At 43.6% G+C, this 23,114-nt stretch overlaps 1 protein-coding gene across 2 annotated transcripts in view; it reads left to right on the top strand.

The window, feature by feature from the left end:
• The first annotated feature begins 4,231 nt into the window (after positions 1 to 4,231).
• Positions 4,232 to 23,114, top strand: part of LOC144595127 (Golgi pH regulator) — a 51,989-nt gene continuing 33,106 nt past the window's right edge. For both annotated transcript variants that reach the window (XM_078402207.1, XM_078402206.1), the window contains exons 1-5: positions 4,232 to 4,341; positions 7,081 to 7,140; positions 8,077 to 8,180; positions 13,957 to 14,063; positions 16,300 to 16,401. In XM_078402207.1, coding sequence (XP_078258333.1) covers positions 4,300 to 4,341; positions 7,081 to 7,140; positions 8,077 to 8,180; positions 13,957 to 14,063; positions 16,300 to 16,401 — 415 coding nt within the window. In that variant the 5' untranslated portion in view covers positions 4,232 to 4,299. The remainder of the gene's footprint in view (positions 4,342 to 7,080; positions 7,141 to 8,076; positions 8,181 to 13,956; positions 14,064 to 16,299; positions 16,402 to 23,114) is intronic.

Below are 23,114 nucleotides of genomic sequence, written 5' to 3'. Positions count from 1 at the left end.
ATTAGAACCCCTTTTAATTAAATATTGGTTCAATGGGTACTATTCTGACCCTGAAGGTTGTGGGTTCAAAACCCACTCCAGAGATTTGACTACATATCCATCTGACACTCCAAGTCCATGCTGAGTAAGAATTGCATCAGCAGAGGCTTTCTCTTTCCAATAAGACATTTAAAAAGGTCATGCACAAGGTTTGGGGAGGTTAATATCCATGGTGGTATCCAAAAGAAAACCAGGTAGTTCACTCCAAATTTGTTACTCAAGTAAGAGACTGAAACATTTAATCTTAATATTGTTTGGGAAATATTTCTGTACCTAAACTAGCTGCCACATTTCTTCAGTGAATAAGTGGGTACACCCTTGATCTGATCAGCTGTGATGTTCTCTCAGTTTTTTCGTAAAAACAGCAAAACACATTGATATTGCATTTATAACATAGCAAAGTGCTCTATGTCAGGTTTATCAACAGGTTCTCACCATGCTACTTCAGGACATATGCAACCAGATGACCAAAACTATTCCCACAGATTGAGGGCAGCAAATGTAACCCCTCTATTTAAGAAGGGATTGAGTAGACAGGGAAGCCAGACCAGTGGCCTGACATGAGAAGAAATGAAAATGCTGGGACTAAGAAAGATTTGTTCAATGCTGGTGCACATGCAGTATCTGAGTCTCTCTCCCATACTGATCAGCTCTTTATACACCATGCAGGGTACCTCACCCTAAACGTTAACTTTATATCTCTTACTGCCTGACCTGCACATGCTTTAAGTCAGAATACACAGTACATAAATAGGCCCATTGGCCTGACTCATCATTGCTGACTGAGTTGCCTAACCAAGCTAATCCCATTTGCCTGTCTAGCCCACATCCATCCAAATCTTTGTTATTCATTTACCTGTCCAGTGTTTTTTAAATGTCATGATTGTACCTGCATCAACCAATTTCCCTAGCAGCTTGTTCGAAATATGCACCATCCCCTGTGTGAAAATGTTGACCCTTAGATCCCTTTTAAAATGTTCCCCTCTCATTTTACACCAGTGCACTCTGGTTTTACTCAATACCTACCCTCGGGAAGAAAACTGTGACTTATCTATACCCCTCATGATTTAAAAACCTCTTTTAAGGTAACCCCTCAGTCTCCTGTGCCCCACAGCAAAAAGACCAGCCTCTGCAGTATCTTCTTAAAATAAAGTTAAACCTTCCAGACCCAGTAACATCCTTGTAAATCTTTTTTTCCACCCTTTCCAGTTTAATAACATGCTTCCTACAGCAGGGCAACCAGAACTGTACACAGTATTCCAAATATGGCCTGACCAACATCTTATGCAGCTGTAACATGACACCCCAACTCCTATATTCAATTCACTGACTGAAAGCTAGCCTCCTGCATTTTCTGTTACCTTGCAGATTTCCAGCATAAGGTTTTCATTAAATGAGCATCCTTTTCAAGAATGCCACTTGCAAAAGGAATTCTCCCAATAGCATTCGTTTCTTCCACTAGCTGGAGCTTTAATGTGGAACATAGTAATCAAACTGAAGAAGGGTCTCAACCCGAAACGTCACCCATTCCTTCTCTCCAGAGATGCTGCCTGTCCCGCTGAGTTACTCCAGCTTTTTGTGTTGTCTTCAAAGGAACCGTTATGTTGCTTGCTGCTGCTCTCTGGTGGTCAGCAATCAAAACTATAGCAAGCATACAGAAAGATAGGATACCGTTAAGGTGTGCAGTTTATAATTATTTAGATTTATTAACAGTCTGAACAGGTGTACAAGAATAGTGGCAGTCTTCAGGAGAGGAGAGGGTGGTAAAATGGATAGGTTCGCTCACAATTAAACAAAGCACAAAGTATGAAGTGACATATTTTAGTGAAAAGAGTAAAGTGCTGCAAACTAAACTGGAAAGAGACACAAGCATTGCAGATGTTGGAACCTCAAGCAAGAAACAAAGTGCTGAAGGAACTCAGTGGGCCAGGCAGCACTTGTGGAGGGAAGACATCTGTCCATCCTCTCCATAGATGATGCCTGATGCGCTAAATTCCGCCAAGTTTGTTTTTTTTAACTGGAAGGTGTGCTACACAGATAAAACAATCTTGCATAGCAACAGGGCATAGACAGTGTAATGGCAGTGTGAGCAGCGATGAGGATGCTATGAGGCTGCAGGGTGACTTGGATAGGTTGAGTGAGTGGGCATATGCATGGCAGATGCAGTATAATATGGATAAATGTGAGGTTATCCACTTAGATGGCAAGAACAGGAGGGCAGATTATTATCTGAATGGTGTCAGATTAGGAAATGGGGGGGGGGGGTGCAAAGAGACCTGGGTGTGCTTGTACATCAGTCACCGAAAGTAAGCATGCAGGTAGAACAGACAGTGAAGAAACCTAATTGGCCTTCATTATGAGAGGATTTGAGTTTAGAAGCAAGGAGGTCCTACTGCAGTTGTACAGGGCCCTGGTGAGACTGCACTTGGAGTATTGTCTGCATTTTTGGTCTAATTTGAGGAATTAAATTATTGCTATTGAGGGAGTGCAGTGTAGGTTCACCAGGTTAATTGCCGGGATGGCGGGATTGCAATATGATGAAAGAATGAGTCGACAGGGCTTGTATTCAATGGAATTTAGAAGGATGAGAGGGGATCTCATCGAAACATATAAAATTCTTTAAAAATTGGACAGGCTAGATGCAGGAAGCAGGTGAGCCCAGAACCAGGGGGTCACAGTTTAAGAATAAGGGGTAGGCCATTTAGGACTGAGATGAGGAAAAAATAAAAAATCCAGAGAGTAGTGAATCTGTGGAATTCTCTGCTACAGAAGGCACTGGATTGTTTCAAGAGAGTTAGATTTAGCTCTTAGGACTAAAGGAATTAAGGGATATGGGGAAATAGAAGGAATGGGGCACTGATTTTAGACTCCTGCACCTATTTTTCTATGTTTCTGTGTCTATTAACAGAGGTGTGCGGATCTATTAACAACAATAGCGGAGTCAGGGGGTATGGGGAGAAGGCAGGGACGGGGTACTGATTGAGAATGATCAGCCATGATCACATTGAATGGCGGTGCTGGCTCAAAGGGCCGGATGGCCTACTCCTGCACCTATTGTCTATTGTATGGAATATCTATGCAAGGAAAGTGACCGTTACAAGACACTGGAAAGACTATTTTTGGTTCTGAGCCCCAGTTATCAAAGCCACAGAGAGTGTGCACAGCGCTGTATTTTCAAGTCGGATCACAATGCTTTCTTTCTATTCCTCCCTCCCTCAATCACCCTCCCCCCTTCATTCACCCACTCCTTCACCTTCCTTCCCCTCTCATTCACCCACTCCTTCACTCACCTTCCCCTCCCTCATTCACCCTAACACTTTCCCTTCCTACCCTCATTCATCCCAACTCCTTCCCTCATTCACCTTAACCCCTTCCTTCCTCTCCCTCGCTGATCTATTCCCTTCTCTCCCCTCCCTCATTCACCATCTTCTTCCCTCCCTCATTAACCCATTCCTTCTTCCTTTCTCTCCCTCATTCACCCTAACCCTTTCCCTCTGCTCTTTCATTCACCCTAACTCCTTCTTTCCCCCCCTCATTCATCTACACCCTCCTCTCCCTTCCCTTGTTCACCCTCTTTATCTCATTCACCCTCCCCTCTCCTCTCTCATTCACCCTAACGCCTTCCCTCCCCACCCTTATTCAACCACTACTTCCTCTCCCTTCGCTCATTCATCTTCTCCCCCCTCATTGACCCTCCCTCCTCTCCTCACTCTCGTTCACCCTAACCATCTTTCATCCCTCAATCACCCCTACCCTCTCATCCCTCATTTACCCCTCCCTCATTCACCCGCTCCCTCCCTCATTCACCCCCCCCTCCCTCATTCACCCCCCCCTCCCTCATTCACCCCCTCCCTCATTCACCCCCCCTCCCTCATTCACCCCCCCTCCCTCATTCACCCCCCCTCCCTCATTCACCCCCCCCCTCCTCATTCACCCCCCCCCCTCCTCATTCACCCCTCCCCTCCTCATTCACCCCCCCCCCTCCTCATTCACCCCTCCCCCTCCTCATTCACCCTTCCCTCCCTCATTCACCCCTCCCCTCCCCTTCCCTTCCCCGGCTTCACCCGCCCACTCTCACACCAACATCCCTCACCCGTTCCCTCAATCAGTTCATCGCTCTCCCACTCCCTCAATCACCCACAGCCTGTCACCATCCCTCTCAGTTACCCCCACACGCCCTCTCCCGTTGCCATGGTTTCCTCTCGCCCTGCGTCACGCCGCGACGCGCGGTGATGACGCGTGCGGGAGCGGGAGGTCGCCATGTCGTTTGTTGTGGACTCTGTCATCATGTTTTCCTCGCAGGTCAGTAGCTGGGAGCGCAGGCCGGCGCTGCCGCTTCCCCCAGCGCCCTATGCCAAGGCTCCCACCCTGCGTGCATCTTGTCGGCGCCATCCTCGGCCCCATTCTACCGCCTTTCCCCTGACCCGCCACCGCTGGGTAACCAGGCCTGTGGATGCCGGCGTACTCTCCTCCTATGAGAGATCATTCAAGCATGGGTCACGGAGTTACACAGCACGGAAACAGTCCCTTCGCCCACCTCGTTCATGCCGACACAGATGCCTTCCTAAGCTCGTCCCATTCGCCCGCGTTTGACCCAGATCCCTCTAAACTTTGTGCAGGAAGGAACTGTAGATGTTGGTTTACACCAGATAGACACAAAATGCTGGAGTAACTCAGCGAAACAGGCAGCATCTCTGGGAAGAAGGAATGGGAGATGCTGCCTGCCCCCCACTGAGTTACTCCAGCATTTTGTGTCTATCTTCCCTCTAAAGTTTTCCTATCCATGTACCTGCCTTTACCATTTCCTCTGGCCACTCGCCCATCTGCCAAAATGTATTGAAGTGTGAAAACGCACACCAGCAGATTGTTCCCAGCGGGAGTGGCCTGGGTGTAACTTGTCCTTGATTATGCTGCTGGCCTTGCAAAGGCAGCGTGAGGTATAAATGGCGTCAATAGAAGGGAGGTTGGTTTGTGTCGAAGGTAGACACAATATGTTGAAGTAACTCAGCGGGTCAGGCAACATCTCGGGACAGAAGGAATGGGTGACATTTCGGGTTGAGACCCTTCATTAAAAAGTCTTGTAACTCTACTACTTTCTCCACGAGGTGTCATCATCAATGTCCCCAACCAATTAAAGTCACTAAAACAGATTATCACAATTCTGTTTGCAAAAAGCTACAGATAGACTTAAAATACTGGAGTAACTAGAGCGGGTCAGGCAGCATCTCTGGAGAAAAGAAATAGGTGACCTTTTGGATCGGACAGACTGAAAGATAGAGAAGGCCAGAAGAAACAGCCGGCAAAAGATGACATCAGGAAGGGTGCGAACAATGGAATTAGTAGGATGTCTAGGGTCAGGGAGGGGGATCATGATGTGGGGGGGGGGGGGATCATGATGTGGGGGGGGGGAGAGAAATGCAGGAGTTAATTGAAATTAGAGAATTCAATGTTCATACCACTGGGTTAGAAGCTGCCCAAGCAAAATATGAGATGCTGTTCCTCCAATTTGCGTGTGGCCTCACTCTGACAGCGGAGGAGGCCCAGGTCAGTATGGGAAGGGGAGTTAAAAGGTTTGGCAATCGGGCAATCGTGTAGGCCAAAGCGGACTGAGCGTAGGTGCTCAGCGAAACAATCACCCAGTTTGCGCTTGGTCTTGCAGATATATAGGAGCCCACACCGGGAGCACCGAATGCAGTAGATGAGGTTGTAAAAGCTATGCATTGGGTGCCAGGAAGTGGAATTAACTTTGTTTGTTCTTTTGACAGCAAGGCTAAAGTGGGCCAAATGGCCTCCTCTTGTTCCATAAATGTTAATGATTCCTGATGCGCGGAAGCTGGTTGCAGTAGTTCCTATATCAGTGAGCTTGGCTTCAGCACCACAAGGACCAAAATTCTACAATTCACTCACAAATTTCTTTCTGCCTTTGTCATTTATCTCAGTTATTAAAACCTGCATAATTGATCAAATCTTTAGTCTGTTCCTAATGATATTTTTTTAATGTATTAAAAGCATAAATGTAAGTTATTGATTTTATGTGGTTTTCAAGTATAGAGCCAAGAGAATGGCATTGATTTCATTCCATTCCAGTGTACTCAAGGCAGATCTGTCTCTTTTCGCCCTCTGGACACTAATCGCATCCAAATTTGCAACTTCTATCCTAGCCCCAAACCATGTCCTGGATTCTCTGTTTATATCTCTCCCTCTTTCAGGATGATCTTTAAACCTCCACTCTCCACCCCCAAACCTCATCCATAGGATTCGATGCTCACAATGTGGCCTCCTCTATATTGGTGCGACCTAGCATAGTCTAGATGACTGTTCTACAGTGCATTTACACTCTCTACATCCGCCATCTTGAGCTTCAGGTTGTATGTCGTTTCAACTCCCCTTCCCATACTGGCCTGTCTGTCCTCCGTTTTCTCCACTACCACGGTGAGGCCAAACTGGGAGAACAGTGCCTTATGTACCACTTGGGTGGCTTACAACCCAATGATATAAACATTACATTTAGCAATTTCAGACAATCAACATCGCCTGGTGTTCCTTTTCCACTCCCACCAGTCCACCCATTATATATTTTCCTTTGTTCACCTTTTTTTTTTTTAAATTCCAACCTGGTTCTATCTGTATTTGATCCCTCAATTATTTGGGTCCACATCACTTGCCAGACTGTCTCACCATTCTCTCTCACTTTTATATACTGGCCATCTTCCTTTACACTCAGTCCAGAAACAGGGTCTCAACCTGAAATGTTGACTATCTCCATGTTTTCACAAATGCCGCTTGACCTGGTGATTTCTTAGTTTAGTTCTTTTGCTCCAGATTCCAACATCTGCAGACATCTACTGTCTTCATTGACTAAGCTATTGATCACCTGTCCTAACATTCCCATGCCCATTCATTTTGGTCTTAAATATTGTGGGATTTAATATCTGTAATGCGTCTTGAGCCATTTACCTTTGCTACACAATATATACAATTGTTGAACTCTTTTGGTGCTCCAATGTAACTGGATTTCTTTTTTCTTTTTTTTATCACCAGATACTTTTTTTTGGCTTTGGATGGCTTTTCTTTATGCGCCAGTTGTTCAAGGACTATGAGGTAAATTCCCCATCAATAAATTCACACTGAACTGTAGATAGTACTGAACTGCATGTATCTTGATTAGGCCATATGCACAGCTCTGTGGACAGCTGTAGATATTGGGTACCTCAGTTAAACCACATGTAGAGCACACAAATTGCATTGTATAATGAACATTGACCACACAGAGAGCTAGGTATAATGAACATATAAAATCAGTCTGAAGAAGGGTTTTGACACGAAACATTACCTATTCATGTTCTCCAGAGATGCTGGCTGTGAAAGTGCAGGAAGACAATGTGAAGAATAAAGGCTCGCACACAACCACTGGGCAAAACAACTTTATACCAGGTCATTAAGCTGGAAAGAGTGCAGAGAAGAATTACATGGATGATGCCAGTACTCGAGGACTTTGGTGTTATAGACAGGTTGGGCAGTCTAGGACTATATTCCTTGGAGAGTTGGATGCTGAGGGGTATTCTTATGAGGGATATAAGATCATGAGGGGACAAATAGGCTGAATCCACAGTCATTTACTCAGAGTAGGGGACATAGGTTTAAGGTGAGTTGGGAGCAACATTTTCACACAGAGGGTGGTGGGTACATGGACGAGCTGCCAGAGGAGGTAGTTGAGGTAGGTACTATAATAACATTTAAAATACATTTGGACAGGTACTTGGATAGGAAAGGTTCAGAGGGATATGGACCAAACATAAGCTGATGGGGCATCTTGGTCTCCAAGGACAAATTGGGGTAAACAAACTGTTTCCATGCTGTATGACTATGACGAAAGCATGATGCACAGACTGGAGCTAATTTCCTTAGTTCTTAACCACCTCAATTTACTTTGAATGCCTTGTTTTCCACATGTGATTCAATGCTCTCTTTGAAATGCAACAGTGTTCCTTGTGTTTAAAGTGAAGAGTATAATGCCAACTCTCTTTTTTGTTGTAGGTCCGACAGTATGTTGTCCAAATAGTTTTCTCTGTGATGTTTGCTTTCTCCTGCACTATGTTTGAACTCATCATCTTTGAGATTCTGGGTCTTTTAAATAGCAGGTGAGTGTATCCTTTATTGTATAAGAAAATAACTGCAGATGCTGGTACAAATCGAAGGTATTTATTCACAAAATGCTGGAGTAACTCAGCAGGTCAGGCAGCATCTCAGGAGAGAAGGAATGGGTGACGTTTCCGGGCCGAGACCATTCTTCAGTCTGAAGAAGGGTCTCGACCCGAAACGTCACCCATTCCTTCTCTCCTGAGATGCTGCCTGACCTGCTGAGTTACTCCAGCATTTTGTGAATAAGTATCCTTTATTGTAATTGCTTGGGTTTAAACCCCCTAGTCTGCACAAAAGCATCAGAGTTGAGTTGTATATAAAGGGTAGCAGAATTCCTTAAAGACTGATTTGGAATACATGTATTTGGAATTAATTTTCACCCAGTCCTCTGGTTTGCTGCTTCCTCTGGCCAATTGATATGCCTTTTCCAAAGGCCAAAGAAACACCTGAAAAGTAGGATGCTTTCTGACATCTGTACTAATCATCATTAGACACGCATAAAGTACCAAAAGACTAGCTAATAGTGAGCCTCTATTTAAGAAGGGCCACAAGGAAAAACTTGGGAACTATAGATCAGTGAGCCTGACATCTGTGGCAGGCAACAAGGTACAAGACAGGATTCTGAGGCATAAGATATATATCCATTTGGATGGACAGGGGCTAATTACGGATAGTCAGCATGTTCTTGTACATGAGAGATCGTGTCTTATGAATTAAAAGAGTTTTTTGAAGAAGTAACCAAAAAGGTTGATGAGGGCAAAACCGTAGACGTTTTCTCTATGGGCACCATCAAAGCATTTGATAAGGTTCTATGTTCGGGTGCTCTGGAAGATTAGATCACGTGGGATCCAGGGAGAGCAGGCTGAATGGATAGAGAATTGGCTTAATGGAAGGAAGCACAGGGTGATTGTAGATGGTTGCTTTTGGGACTGGAGATCTATGACTAGTGGTGTGCCTCAAGGATTAGTGCTGGGCCCATTGCTTTTGGTGGTTTATATTAATGATTTGGATGAGAATGTAGAGAGCATAATTAGTACATTTGCAACTACACAACGAAGATGGTTATCAAAAATTACAGCAGAATTTCTCAAAAAACGTAATGTGGAATATTTAGCCTTGGCAGCCACTCGGAACCGATTTGTGAAGAGTAGGCTGTAGAAAGACAGTGTAGATGAAAAGAATTGTTACTAGCAAGTGAACTGTGACAAATGTTTATCTGGAGACACAATAGACTAGGATCTGGATTAAAAAACAAAACTGGACGATCCACTGAGTTACTGTAAATATTTATTTGAATGCAACCCTGTTGAGTGGCTGGTGAAGTTAATCCGCTAATCAGCGATCAAATATCTGCAGTTTATTAAAAGAAAGTGTGCACTAATGTGAGATGACTTGGGGTTCATGACAATTGATCTTGTCTAAAGGAGAGTTTGGAGAAGGCAAACATTTTTTTGGTGGTTAACCTATGCATTGTTTCCTGATGAAGAGATTTGAGTGCTATGCCTGAGGGCAGAGTCTGGGAGAATTTGTGTAAAACCAAATTTTCATAAGTCAGATCTTCCATAACCCAAGAAGCTCCTTGTAGTCAGTGTTACAATATAGGAAACATTGCAATCAATTTGAACACAGCAAACATTCATAAACAGCAGTAGTGAATGATCAGATAAACTGTTTCTGGTGATGTTGGTTGAAAGAAAAATAGACTTGTATTTCTTTTACGTCTTTCACAATCTCAGGGAAGGATTTTTGTACGGCAGTCACTGTGATAATGTTAACGATCAAGAAGGTCTGCTTCACAGCAGGATTTTGCAAACTATAATGTGCTGATTACTATAAAATCTTTTTCTCATTTATGTTAGTTTAGTTTAGTTTAGCCAAGTCATCAAGCAGAATTCTGCTCTTTGAATAGTGCAGCAGGATTGTTTATATTGCTGCAAATGTATGCGTGTGTCAGACTTTCAGTTTTAGTGACACATTTGGATTGTTATCTCTGTTGTGTGAGATTTGAGATTAAATCAGCCTTTAAGAATTGCTTGTTTCCGATGTATACAATCTGAGCCAACAGGATTTCAGTCACCAACTGTTAATGTGTTTTCATTGAACTATTCCAAGAGCCAACTCTAAAATTTATGCTGCATTTTTTGGCTCAGGTACTCTTAATCTATACATATTTTAGTGCTTGTCATTTTTCAACAGCTTTCATTTTTAAACGGCTTTTATATCAGTATCTTGGACATGGATTTCAAAGAACATCCAACATTCACATTGTCACAATTCTACAATCTGGCTTTAGTTATCATTTGTGGCCATTGTTTCATTTAAATCATACTTCTGCCTTATGGGGATTGAGCGTTTTTTGGAAGATTGATAAAATTAATGAAATGTATGTTAAACGCAACATAAGTAGATGTGAACATTAACATTAACAATAAAATATTCCTGAAGATTAATTGAGTGGGTGGAAAAAGTTACCAATGCCAGGTGATTTACATCGTGGAATATTAAAAGGGGGTTGAGAGAAGAGGTGGCAGCAACCAACAACTATACCAAACAGGAACGGGAGTAAAACATTTGTCCCTTCAAGTCTATTCAGGGCTCGTGTTTTGCAACAGCATATTCATTGACCTCAGTTGAAGTCTCTTTTATGCAATCTTAGAAATGTATAGTTTTCTAGAATTTTCAGTTTTCTATGAGAATGAGTCCAGATTTCCACCATCCTTTGTGTGAACAACATCATTTCTTCCTGCATGATGTTGCTCTAGTTTTAAGACTGGAAAGACATAAAGGTAGCACACTGCACACTTTATCAGAGCAGTAAAAAGAATAACCGAAAGAGCAAAACGATTTTTCCTTCTTTCATGTGCAGTTTACTTTGAGCTGTTTGGAGGGTTATTTCTTATAAAGATCACTAGATATGGATTTATGAGAACAGATCATATAGTTATTAGGGTGATGACATATTTGCCGCTAGTCTTTACTGAGAATCTTTTATTTCATAATATTCCCCGGTGATATCATATCTCATATAGTGTACACAAGTCATGGACTTGTGACATAAACAAGAAGAAACGTGATAGAGTGGAGGAAGGTTCATCAGATTGATTCCTGAGTTGGAGGCAGGGAGGAGTGTGTGGTGCTGTGAGGAGACTAATCAGACTATGCCTTTATTTTCTGGAGTTTAGAAGATTGTGAGATCATCTCATTGAAATTCTGCAGGACTTGACAAGGTGGTGAAGGATTAACTGGCTGAATTGTCTGGGACCATTGGAAGTGAAGAATCAGTTATTCAGGTTTCAGATGAGAAGAAATTTCTTCAGGGATAGTGATATTTTGGAATTCTCTAACCAAAAATATCGGGGAAGATCCTTTGTTGAGAATATTTAGGACAGAGGTCAATAATATTTTTTTTGAATTATGGAATCCAAGGATTATGTGATCTATGTTGGTGGTATCTTAAAAAACATAGTCATGATTTTATTGAATGGTAGTGCATGCACAAGAATAGAATTACCTGCATGTTTCTAATTCTTCAGTTCTTATATCTTAAGCAATATTTCAATGAAATTGAACTAGTATAGAAAATGGAAGACGATGGTTCTTGCCATTGGGTAGAAATGGTGAATTTAGGCCAGCAAGGTAGCCACCCAGATTCATTCCACGTTCATTGTTATACAGAACAAATGTAAGGTATTGTTATCCTATCAAATCTGTTTGCATCTAGTCTGAGCCTTCTTTTGATCTGTGTACTGAATCGAAGGCAATCAATTTACTGTGAGTGACGCAGTACTTGGGAGCCTAAGAGTCTCCAATTATCTAAACATAGCACAAAAAGTAAGGAAATTTGTGTTTGGTAGATTATTTCTTTGTTGTAACAATGCTTCTTGGCAATAAATCTTATACCGTTGGAAAGCCTGTTTATTTCCCTTTTAAATGGTGCCACATTTGTAAGGAACATGCATTTGTGGGATGAGCAGCAGAGCTGAGTATGTGGGTTGCGCCCATGAAAAATCTGCCAAATCTTCTCTGCCAATGCCAAACAGCTTATTCTGCCATTGACACTTGTTCGGTGTTGTTTGGTGGATTGGATGATTGAAGTCTGAAGAAACAAGACATATTGGCAATTTAACAATTTATTCATTTAATAAACAGGAGCCTCAGTAGCATGTGGAAGAACCATACACAGCCACAACAGCCTGGCACCTCCTCCTCATGCTGGTCACACACTGTTGTGGGATGGCATCCCATTCTTCAACCAGCATTTGTCGCAAGTCAGCCAACGTGGTTGTGTTGGTCACTCTGGCACGAACAGCACGCCCAAGCTGATCCCACAAGTGTTCAATGGGGTTGAGGTCAGGACTGCTGGCAGGCCATTCCATCCTCTCCACTCCCAAATTCTGGAGGTAGTCTCTGAGAAACCCTGCTCTGTGGGGGCGAGCATTGTCATCTTTGAGGATAGAGTTCGGTCCCAGACTGTGGAGATATGGGATTGCCACTGGTTGCAGAATCTCATCTCGATATCTCTCTGCATTGAGATTGCCTCCAATGATGACAAGCCTCATTTTTCCAGTGAGGGAGATGCCGCCCCACACCATCACACTGCCTCCACCAAAAGATGTTACTCTATCGGTGCAGCAATCAGCATAGCGTTCTCCGCGTCTTCTCCACACTTTGACCCTATGATCCAACAGCCGTAGGCAGAATCTGGACTCATCGCTGAACATAACGTTCCTCCACATGTTCAGGTTCCAGTGCACGTGTTGCCGACACCAGCGCAAACGGGCCTGACGGTGAAGGGCAGTCATGGCAGGCCTCCTGGCAGCCCTATGAGACCGGAGATCGGCTGCGTGCAGTCTGTTCCGAATTGTCTGGGCAGAGAGCCGTCGGCCATATCGTCCTGCAAACCTTGACTGCAAATCTGTAGAAGACAGCCTACGGTTCCTAAATGCTGACAGGGGGAGGAAACGGTCTTCTTCGGGTGTCGTCTTCTTGGGACGCCCACTTCGCGGCCTGTCTCTGACATCCCCCGTTATATGGAACTTGGCCTTCACTTTGGAGATGGTACTAGGGCTCACTCCAAATAATGCCGCAACTTGGTTTTGCGGAACACCAGCTTGAAGTTGCCCTATCGCACGGGCCCTATCCAGATCAGTCAAACGTGGCATGCCGATTCTTGGAGCAGACACCTACTGACCACTGTAGCAGGCCCATGCTCACAGATGCTGCCAATCAGGTGCCAATCAGGCACCTGATTGTCAGCACCTGGGGGTACCAGAAGCTCAAAACAAGTCAATAGCAACAGCAGAATAAGCTGTTTGGCATTGGCAGAGAAGATTTGGCAAATTTTTCATGGGCGCAACCCATATACTCAGCTCTGCTGCTCATCCCACAAATGCATGTTCCTTACAAATGTGGCACCATTTAAAAGGGAAATAAACAGGCTTTCCAACAGTATAAGATTTATTGCCAAGAAGCATTGTTACAACAAATAAATAATCTACCAAACACAAATTTCCTTACTTTTTGTGCTATGTTTACCTTGGTCTCATTGGATTGGATTAATACTTGCCAGATGGAGACACTAGGTCCATTTGGATATATAATTACACTCCAGAGAATAAGGAACCTAAATTTTATTTCCAGATGCTAAGTAAGGACTTTACTGTACAAATAAAAAACATAAGTAACAGTCATTAATTAAGCTGTTCAATAGCTGCATTTTGGCAAAGCAGAAATTTTAATGCATTTAGACTGATTTATACTTTTAACTTGTTCCAGCTCACGATATTTTCATTGGAAATTGAATTTATATGTCACACTCGTGGCACTAATTTTTATCGTCCCTTTCTACATCGGCTATTTCGTGGTCAGCAACATTCGACTTTGTAAGTAATCATGCTATATCATGCTGCAGTGTGTATAAATATGAAATAAATTGCATTTTTACAGTAGGTTGAACTAAAGACTATCTCAAGACTATTGTTACATACTAACATACTAGTAAAGATGCCAAAATGTTTCATTCCGATGCTTGCTTTTAACCTTAAAGAAGGAATATAATGTGGAAAAATGTCTGGTCATGCACTTAAATGTAAAAAAAGCAGAGCATTTTTTTAAATGGTGAGAGAGTGAAAGATGTTGGTATTCAAATTAAATTTTTGTTGTAGTTTAGAGATACCGGGTGGAAACAGGCCCTTCGGCACACCGAGTCCGCGCCAATCAGCCAACACCTGTGCACTATTTCTATTCAACACACTGGGGATATTTTACAGAAGTCAATTAACTTACAAATCTGCACGTCTGGAATGTAGGAGGAAACCGTAGCACCGGGAGAAAACCCACGTGGTCACAGGGAGAACGTACTAACTCATACAGACAGCATAGTCAGGATCGAACCCGAGTCTCTTGTGCTGTAAGGCAGCAAGTCTATCGCTATGCTGCCCATATTTATTTGCCCCTATGTTTGCCAATTTATAATTTGGAGAGAATAGGGCAGTGTTCAAATGTTTGTCAAAGAATAAGGTTTAATAAATGTCTTAAAGACAAAAAGAGAAAAAGATGAAGATGCTTAGAAAGGCAACTACAGCACTCAGATCTTGGCCGCTGAGGGCACACCCATCAGTATTGGAGTAGTTAACATTTGAAATGATTAAGAGACTGGAATCGGAAGAGAGGGAAGATCCTGGAATGTTGCAGAATGGGAGAAAAGAAGGGGTGAGGCTATATAGGGATTTTATCAGGAGGAAGAGATTTTTTAAATAAATTGAACTTGGTCTTTTGGATCTGTTTTAAGATGTGAATGGATTGTGTTGGGCCATTGTGCAAGCTTCTTGCTGGTAGCCATGACGATGCAGGAAGGGGTTTTAGTATTTTTTTGGAACTTAGTAATAGAGATATCACATTAATAAATCTGAATCTAAAGTGGAGTGATGATCCATATTGCATCTGGAAAATCCTTATTCAGGATAGTCAACTTGGCATTAAATGGGGAAGGTTGCATCTTATGTTCCATGGACTTCAGTAAAGCCTTCAAAAGGTCTTCATAGTAGTCTAATCATTAAGATTAAGGTACATTAGTTACCTGTGTTACTTAGTCCATTAGTTATTCGTAGCACTGTGAAACCAGTGATGTTGGCTGGTGAGCTTAACATCTGTGAGCTTAACTATCCCATCGTTTAAGAAACAGTTGGACAGGTACATGGATAGGACAGTTTTGGAGGGTTATGGATCAAGCGCAGGCAAGTGGGACTAGGGTAGCTGGGACATTGTTGGCCGGTGTGGGCGAGTTGGGCCGAAGGGCCTGTTTCCACACCTTATCAATCTATGACTATGACTCTATAAGGTAGATAGGATGGAAAAGAGGGTATATGCATATTTGTCTTCATCGCTCAGAGTGTTGTGTAACATTTGGGAAAACAGTTTGCAGCTATATAAAATTTTGCTGAAGGCACATTTAAACTATTGTATACAGTTCTGATTGCTGCATTACAGGAAGAATGTGAATGCTTTGGAGAGAGTGGAAAAGAAGTCATCAAGATGTTGCATGGATTAGAAATATGAAAGGTTTTGGTAAAGTAGATAGGGAGAAAGTGAAACCTGTTTTAATGAGAGGATAGTTGGTTACACAAAATTAAGGTTATCAACGCCAGAAATCTGGGTTTGATCCTGACCTTGGGTGCTTCGGTCTGCGTGGTTTTTGCACATTCTCCCTCTGACCACATGGGTTCTCTTTGGCTGCTTTGATTTCCTCCCACATCACAAAGGTGTGTGGGTTCATAGGTTAATTGGCCACCGTCAACTGTTCTTAGTGTGTACGGAGTGGATGTGAAAGTGGGATAACATAGAATGGGTAATCAATGGTTGCCGTGAACTCGGTGAGTTGAAGGGGCTGTTTCCATGTTGTACCCAAAAAAACTGGAGGGAGATGGAAAAATGTTTGATACCGTGAATTACAATGATCTGGAATGCGTGGCAGGCAAATTCAGTCACAGGTTTCTTAGAGGGTCTTGGCATATTTGTAAGCTCTAGGGAAAGAGCAATTGTTGAGCACCTTAGGCCAAATGATCTCCTATGTTGCATCTTTCTGTGATTCTGTGGAAATAATCATCATGTTCTCTTCAGTGCAGCGAAAAAGATTCCTGTTTGCCTGTGTCGTTTGGTTGACATTCATGTACTTTTTCTGGAAACTTGGAGACCCATTTCCCATCTTAAGCCCGAAACACGGTGAGTCCATTCTAACCCCCTGGGGATGATGAATTAATTTGTAGATTTTTACAGATAACATACTGACGAGATGTTTATCTATCCGCAGCTGTACAATTTCCACAAAGACTTGCAAAGTATTGAGCTGTATTCTGTGCCCGTCTGCATCCCATCCAAACTTATTAATCGTGACTTGTACATTCTCATCCGAATCATTGATATGAATGACAAACTGCAATGGGCACGTCATCGATCTCTCAGGCTGCCACTAGTCATAGGCCTCCAGTCCGATAAACAACCTTCCATCACCACCCTCTGCTTCCTACCAATGAAGCCAATTCTGTATCCTGTTGGAATCTTAGATAACCTTCTTTTGGACAGTCGTGCATTAGGACACAGCAGGGTGGGTGGGAAACTTGGTGGGATGAAATAATACTGGTATCAGGGTTTTCCCTTCAAGGGCACTGGGCAGGGTGAAGGAATTGGGTCTGCACAGATTGAAAGCTCAATGGAAACTGGGCAGGGTGAAAATTCAAAGCGAATGTGCAGTGGGAGCTATGCCTGGGGAGTTTTCTGTGGGACTGGTGCAGGATGAAAATACAGGACTGCAAGGTGATTACGGTTGGACAGATTAAAGATACAGTGCTGAATATCCAGCGTGAAGATTCAATAAGTTCTGGAATGAATGTTCATTGCCAACAAGTCAGTGGAGAGACATAAGGGGACTGGAAAAGAGGAAGGCACAGTGGGAGAAGGAAGAGGTATGGAGAAATGGTGGATGGGCAACAGAATGTGCAGCATTGACTGCACAGGTGAGGATGCAACGGAGACTGCATAGATGAAGATGCAATGGAGACTGCACAGATAAAGATGTAGTGGTGGACAGAAATGCTGGAGTAACTCAGCAGGTCAGATAGATAGAAGATAGAATTCCTTTATTGTCGTCGCAACAGGTACAACGAAATTAAAAATAGCAATCCTGACAGTGCGTAACACGAAAAGTAAAACATATATGCAATAAATGCAAAACAAATAAATACAAATGTATTAAATACAAAAGTTTTAACAGTGTGACCTAGTGCAGAAAGTAGTGTTCAGTTCTCGTATGGCCCTGGGGTAAAAACTGTTCTTGAGTCTGTTTGTTCGGGATTTGATCGACCTGAAACGTCGACCCGAGGGCAGAAGAACAAACAGACGGTGGCCGGGGTGGGATGGGTCTTTTATTATTTTGCCTGCTCTGCTGAGGCAGCGTAGGCTGAACAGGTGCTCCAGAGAGGGCAGTGAGCAGCCGATGATCTTCTGGGCCGTCGTGATGACCCTCTGAAGGGCCTTCCTGTCCTTTTCTGAGCAGCTGGCATACCATGTGGTTATACAGTATGCCAGCACACTCTCGATGGAGCAGCGATAGAAGGACATCATGAGCTTCTCCTGCAGCAACTCTGAAGAAAATGGATAGGTGATGTTTCAGATTGGGACCCTTCTTCAGATTGATTGTAGGGGGAAGGAACTGGAAGCAAGAAAAGACCAGGACAAATCAGGGCTGGCAACAGATGACAGTAGATAGGGTGGTTCCGATAGACTGATTGTTGGCTAGGGACGATGTGATTCCAAGAGGGATACATTGTTGCAAACTGGATGACGGTGTGATCCCAAGAGGGATAGTGGCTGGGCAAGGGGAAAGGGCAGTGCTGGCAGTGCAGGGGGACCGTGAAATAGTTACTGTTTGGGGAGTAACAGTAGTTTTCAATGGACATGTTAAAAATAATTACTGCCAGGCAGGTGAATGATTCATTAGGAGTTTTGGCCAGCTGACATTTCAGTGGGGACTGGACAAATTGAAGCTCAGTGGAAATGGGGAAGGTAAGATTGAGTGGAGATGAGACAGGCATGTTGCAGCGGGTTTTGGGATGGGTTAAAGCTAAAGGTAAAGTGAATGGAGGTGACATGGAATGATGCTGGCATCTAGATAGTTCTCATTGAGAACAGAAAGCATGAAAGGAACTTTGTGGTTTGGGTCACATGAAGCTGAAGTGGTCACAGTCTTGTTGATACATACTGTGGCCTAATTTTGGTATTTATTGGGAACTTGTTGATTCATCCCTACCCACACCCAATTTCACTGTTCACTTCTGTCATTAGCTGGTTTCCCACATCATAACCAATATTGAAATCTATCACTTCCCTTTTACTGCATCCTTCAGTGGAGCTTTGGGTCATTATCTGATGCTTGTTTTAGCTGGGCCACATCTATTTTGTTCTTCAGGATGTGAACTCTTTGATCTTATGGTCACAAATGACCAAGTAAAATCGTCTTTGCTTGATGAGTGCTGGGATGCATAACCTCTTTGTTTCCGTTATGTTCAAAATTGTTTATCTTCCATGGGATACCAAGAAGTGCCACAGACATTAAGGGTGAAAACTGCTAAGTGGTTTTACTAGGCAGCTGCTCACGCTGATCTTATAAATTTATCACTCTTGGCATATTCAGCGGCCAAACTTGGTAGCTCCCTTTCCAATATATAATGAAGGCACAAATTGTTACCATTTAAATATAGGACTGAACGCTGAATGGCTTGCTAAATAAAGAAGCGACCCGACCCGAAACGTCACCTATCCATGTTCTCCAGAGATAATGCCTGACTCGCTGAGTTATGGCTTTTGAAGATTTTCCCGTTGACTGGACTTGACAATAGACAATAGGTGCAGGAGTAAGCCATTCGGCCCTTCTAGCCAGCACTGCCATTCACTGTAATCATGGCTGATCATCCACAATAAGTACCCCGTTCCTGCCTTCCGCTATCTTTAAGAGCTCTATCTAGCTCTCTCTTGAAACCATCCGGAGAATCGGCCTCCACTGCCTTCTGAGGCAGAGAATTCCACAGGTTCACAACTCTCTGGGTGAAAAAGTTTTTCCTCATCTCCGTTCCTTAAACTGTGGACCCTGGTTCTGCACTCCCCCAACATCGGGAACATGTTTCCTGCCTATAGCCTGTCCAACCCCTTAATAATCTTATATGTTTCAATAAGATCCCCTCTCATCCTAAATTCCAGTGTATACAAGCCCAGTCGTTCTATTCTTTCAACATATGACAGTCCAGCCATCCCGGGAATTAACCTCGTGAACCTACGCTGCACTCCCTCAATAGCACGAATGTCCTTCCTCAAATTTGGAGACCAAAACTGCACACAATACTCCAGGTGTGGTCTCACCAGGGCCCTCTACGACTGCAGAAGGACCTCTTTGCTCCAAAATTCAACTCCTCTTGTTATGAAGGCCAACATGCCATTAGCCTTATTCACTGCCTGCTGTACCTACATGCTTACTTTCAGTGACTGTCAGGACACCCAGATCTCGTTGTACTTCCCCTTTTCCTAACTTGACACCATTCAGATAATAATCTGCCTTCCTGTTCTTGCCACCAAAGTGGATAACCTCACATTTATCCACATTATACTGCATCTGCCCTGTATCTGTCCACTCACGCAACCTGTCCAAGTCACCCTGCATCCTCATAGCATCCTCCTCACGTACACACTACCACCCAGATTTGTGTCATCTGCAAATTTGCAAATGTTACTTTTAATCCCTTCGCCTAAATCATTAATGTGTCTTGTAAATAGCTGCGGTCCCAGCACCGAGCCTTGCGGTACCCCACTAGTCACTGCCTGCCATTCTGAAAAGGATTCATTAAATCCCTACTCTTTGTTTCCTGTCTGCCAACCAATTTTCTATCCATGTCAGTGGATACACCCAATACCATGTGTTCTAATTTTGCCCACTAATCACCTATGTGGGACCTTATCAAAGGTTTTCTGTAAGTCCAGGTACACTACATCCATTGGCTCTCCTTTGTCCATTTTCCAAGTCACATCCCCAAAAATTCCAGAAGATTAGTCAACCATGATTTCCCCTTCGTAAATCCATGCTGACTCGGACCAATCCTGTCACCAAATGTGCTACTATTTCATCTTTTATAATTGATTCCAGCATCTTCCCCACCACCGATGTCAGGCTAACTAGTCTATAATTTCCTGTTTTCTCTTTCCCTCCTATCTTAAAAAGTGGGATAATATTAGCTACCCTCCAATCCATAGGAATTGATCCTAAATCTATAGAACATTGGAAAATGATCACCAATGCGTCCACGATTTCTAGAGCCACCTCCTTGAGTACCCTGGGATGCAGACCATCAGGCCCTGGGGATTTATCAGCCTTTAGTCCCATCAGTCTACCCAACACCATTTCCTGACTAATGTGAATTTCCTTCAGTTTCTCTGTCACCCTAGGTCCTCTGGCCACTAATACATCTGGGAGATTGTTTGTGTCTTCCTTAGTGAAGACAGATCCAAAGTACCTGTTCAACTCGTGTGCCATTTCCTTGTTCCCCATAATAAATTCACCTGTTTCTGTCTTCTAGGACCTACATTTGTCTTAACTAATTTTTTTCTCTTCACATACCTAAAGAAGCTTTTACTATCCTCCTTTATATTCTTGGCTAGCTTACCGTCGTACCTCATCTTTTCTCCCCATATTACCTTTTTAGTTATCTTCTGTTGCACTTTAAAAGTTTCCCAATCCTCTGGCTTCCCGTTCATATTTGCTATGTTATACTTCTCTTTTATTTTTATACTGTCCTTGACTTCCCTTGTCAGCCACAGTCGCCTCTTACTCCCCTTAGAATCTTTCTTCCTCTTTGGAATGAACTGATCCTACACCTTCTGCATTATTCCCAGAAATACCTGCCATTGTTGTTCCACTGTCATCCCTGCTAGGGTCTCTTTCCAGTCAACTTTGGCCAGCTCCTCCCTCATGCCTCCATAGTCTCCTTTGCTCAACTGTAATAATGACACTTCTGATTTTACCTTCTCCCTCTCAAATTGAAGATTAAAACTTATTATATTATGGTCACTACCTCCTAATGGTTCCTTTACCGTGAGTTCCCTTATCAAATCCGGTTCATTACACAACAGTAAGTCCAGAATTGCCTTCTCCCTGGTGGGCTCCAGTACAAGCTGCTCTAAGAATCCATCTCGGAGGCGCGCCACAAACTCCCTTTCTTGGGGTCCAGTACCAACCTGATTTTCCCATTCTACCTGCATGTTGAAATCTCTCATAACCACTGTAGCATTACCTTTGTTACATGCCAATTTTAACACTTGATTCAACTTGCACCCTATATTCAGGCTACTGTTTGGGGGCCTGTAGATAACTCCCACTAGGGTCATTTTACCCTTACAATTTGTCAGTTCTATCCATACTGACTACATCTCCTGATTCTATGTCACCCCTCGCTAGGGACTGAATTTCATTCCTTACCACCCCCTCTGCCCACCTGTCTGTCTTTTCAATAGGACGTATACTCCCTGAATATTAATCTCCCAGCCCTGGTCCTCTTGCAGTCATGTCTCTGTAATTCCCACGACATCAAACTTGCCAATCTCTAACTGAACCTCAAGCTAATCCACTTTATTTCTTATACTTCGCGCATTCATATACAACACTTAAACTTCGGTATTCACCTCCCCTCTCACTATTGCCCCTGACCTTACACTCTTATCTCTTCTTGAACTTTTGTTCCCATTAATTTGGGAGTCTTTTGTAACCTTTCCTGTACTCACTTCCCCTTTAACTTCGTATTTATACTCCCAATTTGTCAACCCCCCCCCCCCCCCACTATTTAGTTTAAACCCACACGTGCAGCACTAGCAAACCTGCCTCCCAGAATGTTGGTCCCCCTCCAGTTAAGGTGTAACCCACCCCTTTTGTACAGGTCACCCCTACCATAGAAGAGACCCCAAATGTCTATAAATCTAAATCCCTGCTCCCTGCACCAGCCCCCCCCATTCAGATCACCTATCTCCCTGTTCCTGCCCTCACCAGTACGAGGTACAGGAAGCAATCCAGAGATAACCACCCTAGAAGTCCTACTTTTCAGTCTTCTTCCTAACTCTCTAAACTCACGTTGCAGAACTTCCTTCCTCTTCTTCCCGATGTCTTTGGTTCCCACATGCAGGAAACACGTTCCCAATGTTGGGGGAGTCCAGAACACAGTTTAAGAATAAGGGGTAGGCCATTTAGAACTGAGATGAGGAAAAACTTTTTCAGTCAGAGAGTTGTGAATCTGTGGAATTCTCGGCCTCAGAAGGCAGTGGAGGCCAATTTTCTGAATGCATTCAAGAGAGAGCTAGATAGAGTTCTTAAGGATAGCGGAGTCAGGGGGTATGGGGAGAAGGCAGGAACGGGGTACTGATTGAGAATGATCAGCCATGATCACATTGAATGGCGGTGCTGGCTCGAAGGGCCGAATGGCCTCCGCCTGCACCTATTGTCTATTGTCTACTTCCTGCTGCTCACCTTTCCTGTCGAGGATGTTCTGAAGTTGGTCGAGACATCTTGAACCCTGGCACCAGGGAGGCAACAGACCATCCTCGAGTCTCGACTGCCGCCACAGAATCTCCTGTCCGCACCTCGGACAATGGAGTCACCCACCGCTATGGCTCTGCCCGACATCGGTCTCGCCGGTCAAGTCTCATTGGAGCCACCGACGTGTCCGCCGCTCAGACTGGAAGCGTCTTCTGCTCCGACAGCTCCCAAGAGGGTGTACCTGTTTTCATTAAGTACAGCCACCGGGGTCTCCTGCTCTCCACGTTTACTCCCCTTTCTCAAGGTCACCCACCTTCGCTCTTCCTGTATCCTTGGCGTGACAACCTCACTGAAGGTCTTGTCCAGGAAA

This window comes from Rhinoraja longicauda, chromosome 7 (genome assembly GCF_053455715.1).
Source record: "Rhinoraja longicauda isolate Sanriku21f chromosome 7, sRhiLon1.1, whole genome shotgun sequence".
Lineage (NCBI taxonomy): Eukaryota > Metazoa > Chordata > Chondrichthyes > Rajiformes > Arhynchobatidae > Rhinoraja > Rhinoraja longicauda.
The sequence above is the reverse complement of the archived record's forward strand: the minus strand, read 5'-3'. Positions and strand labels throughout refer to the sequence as shown.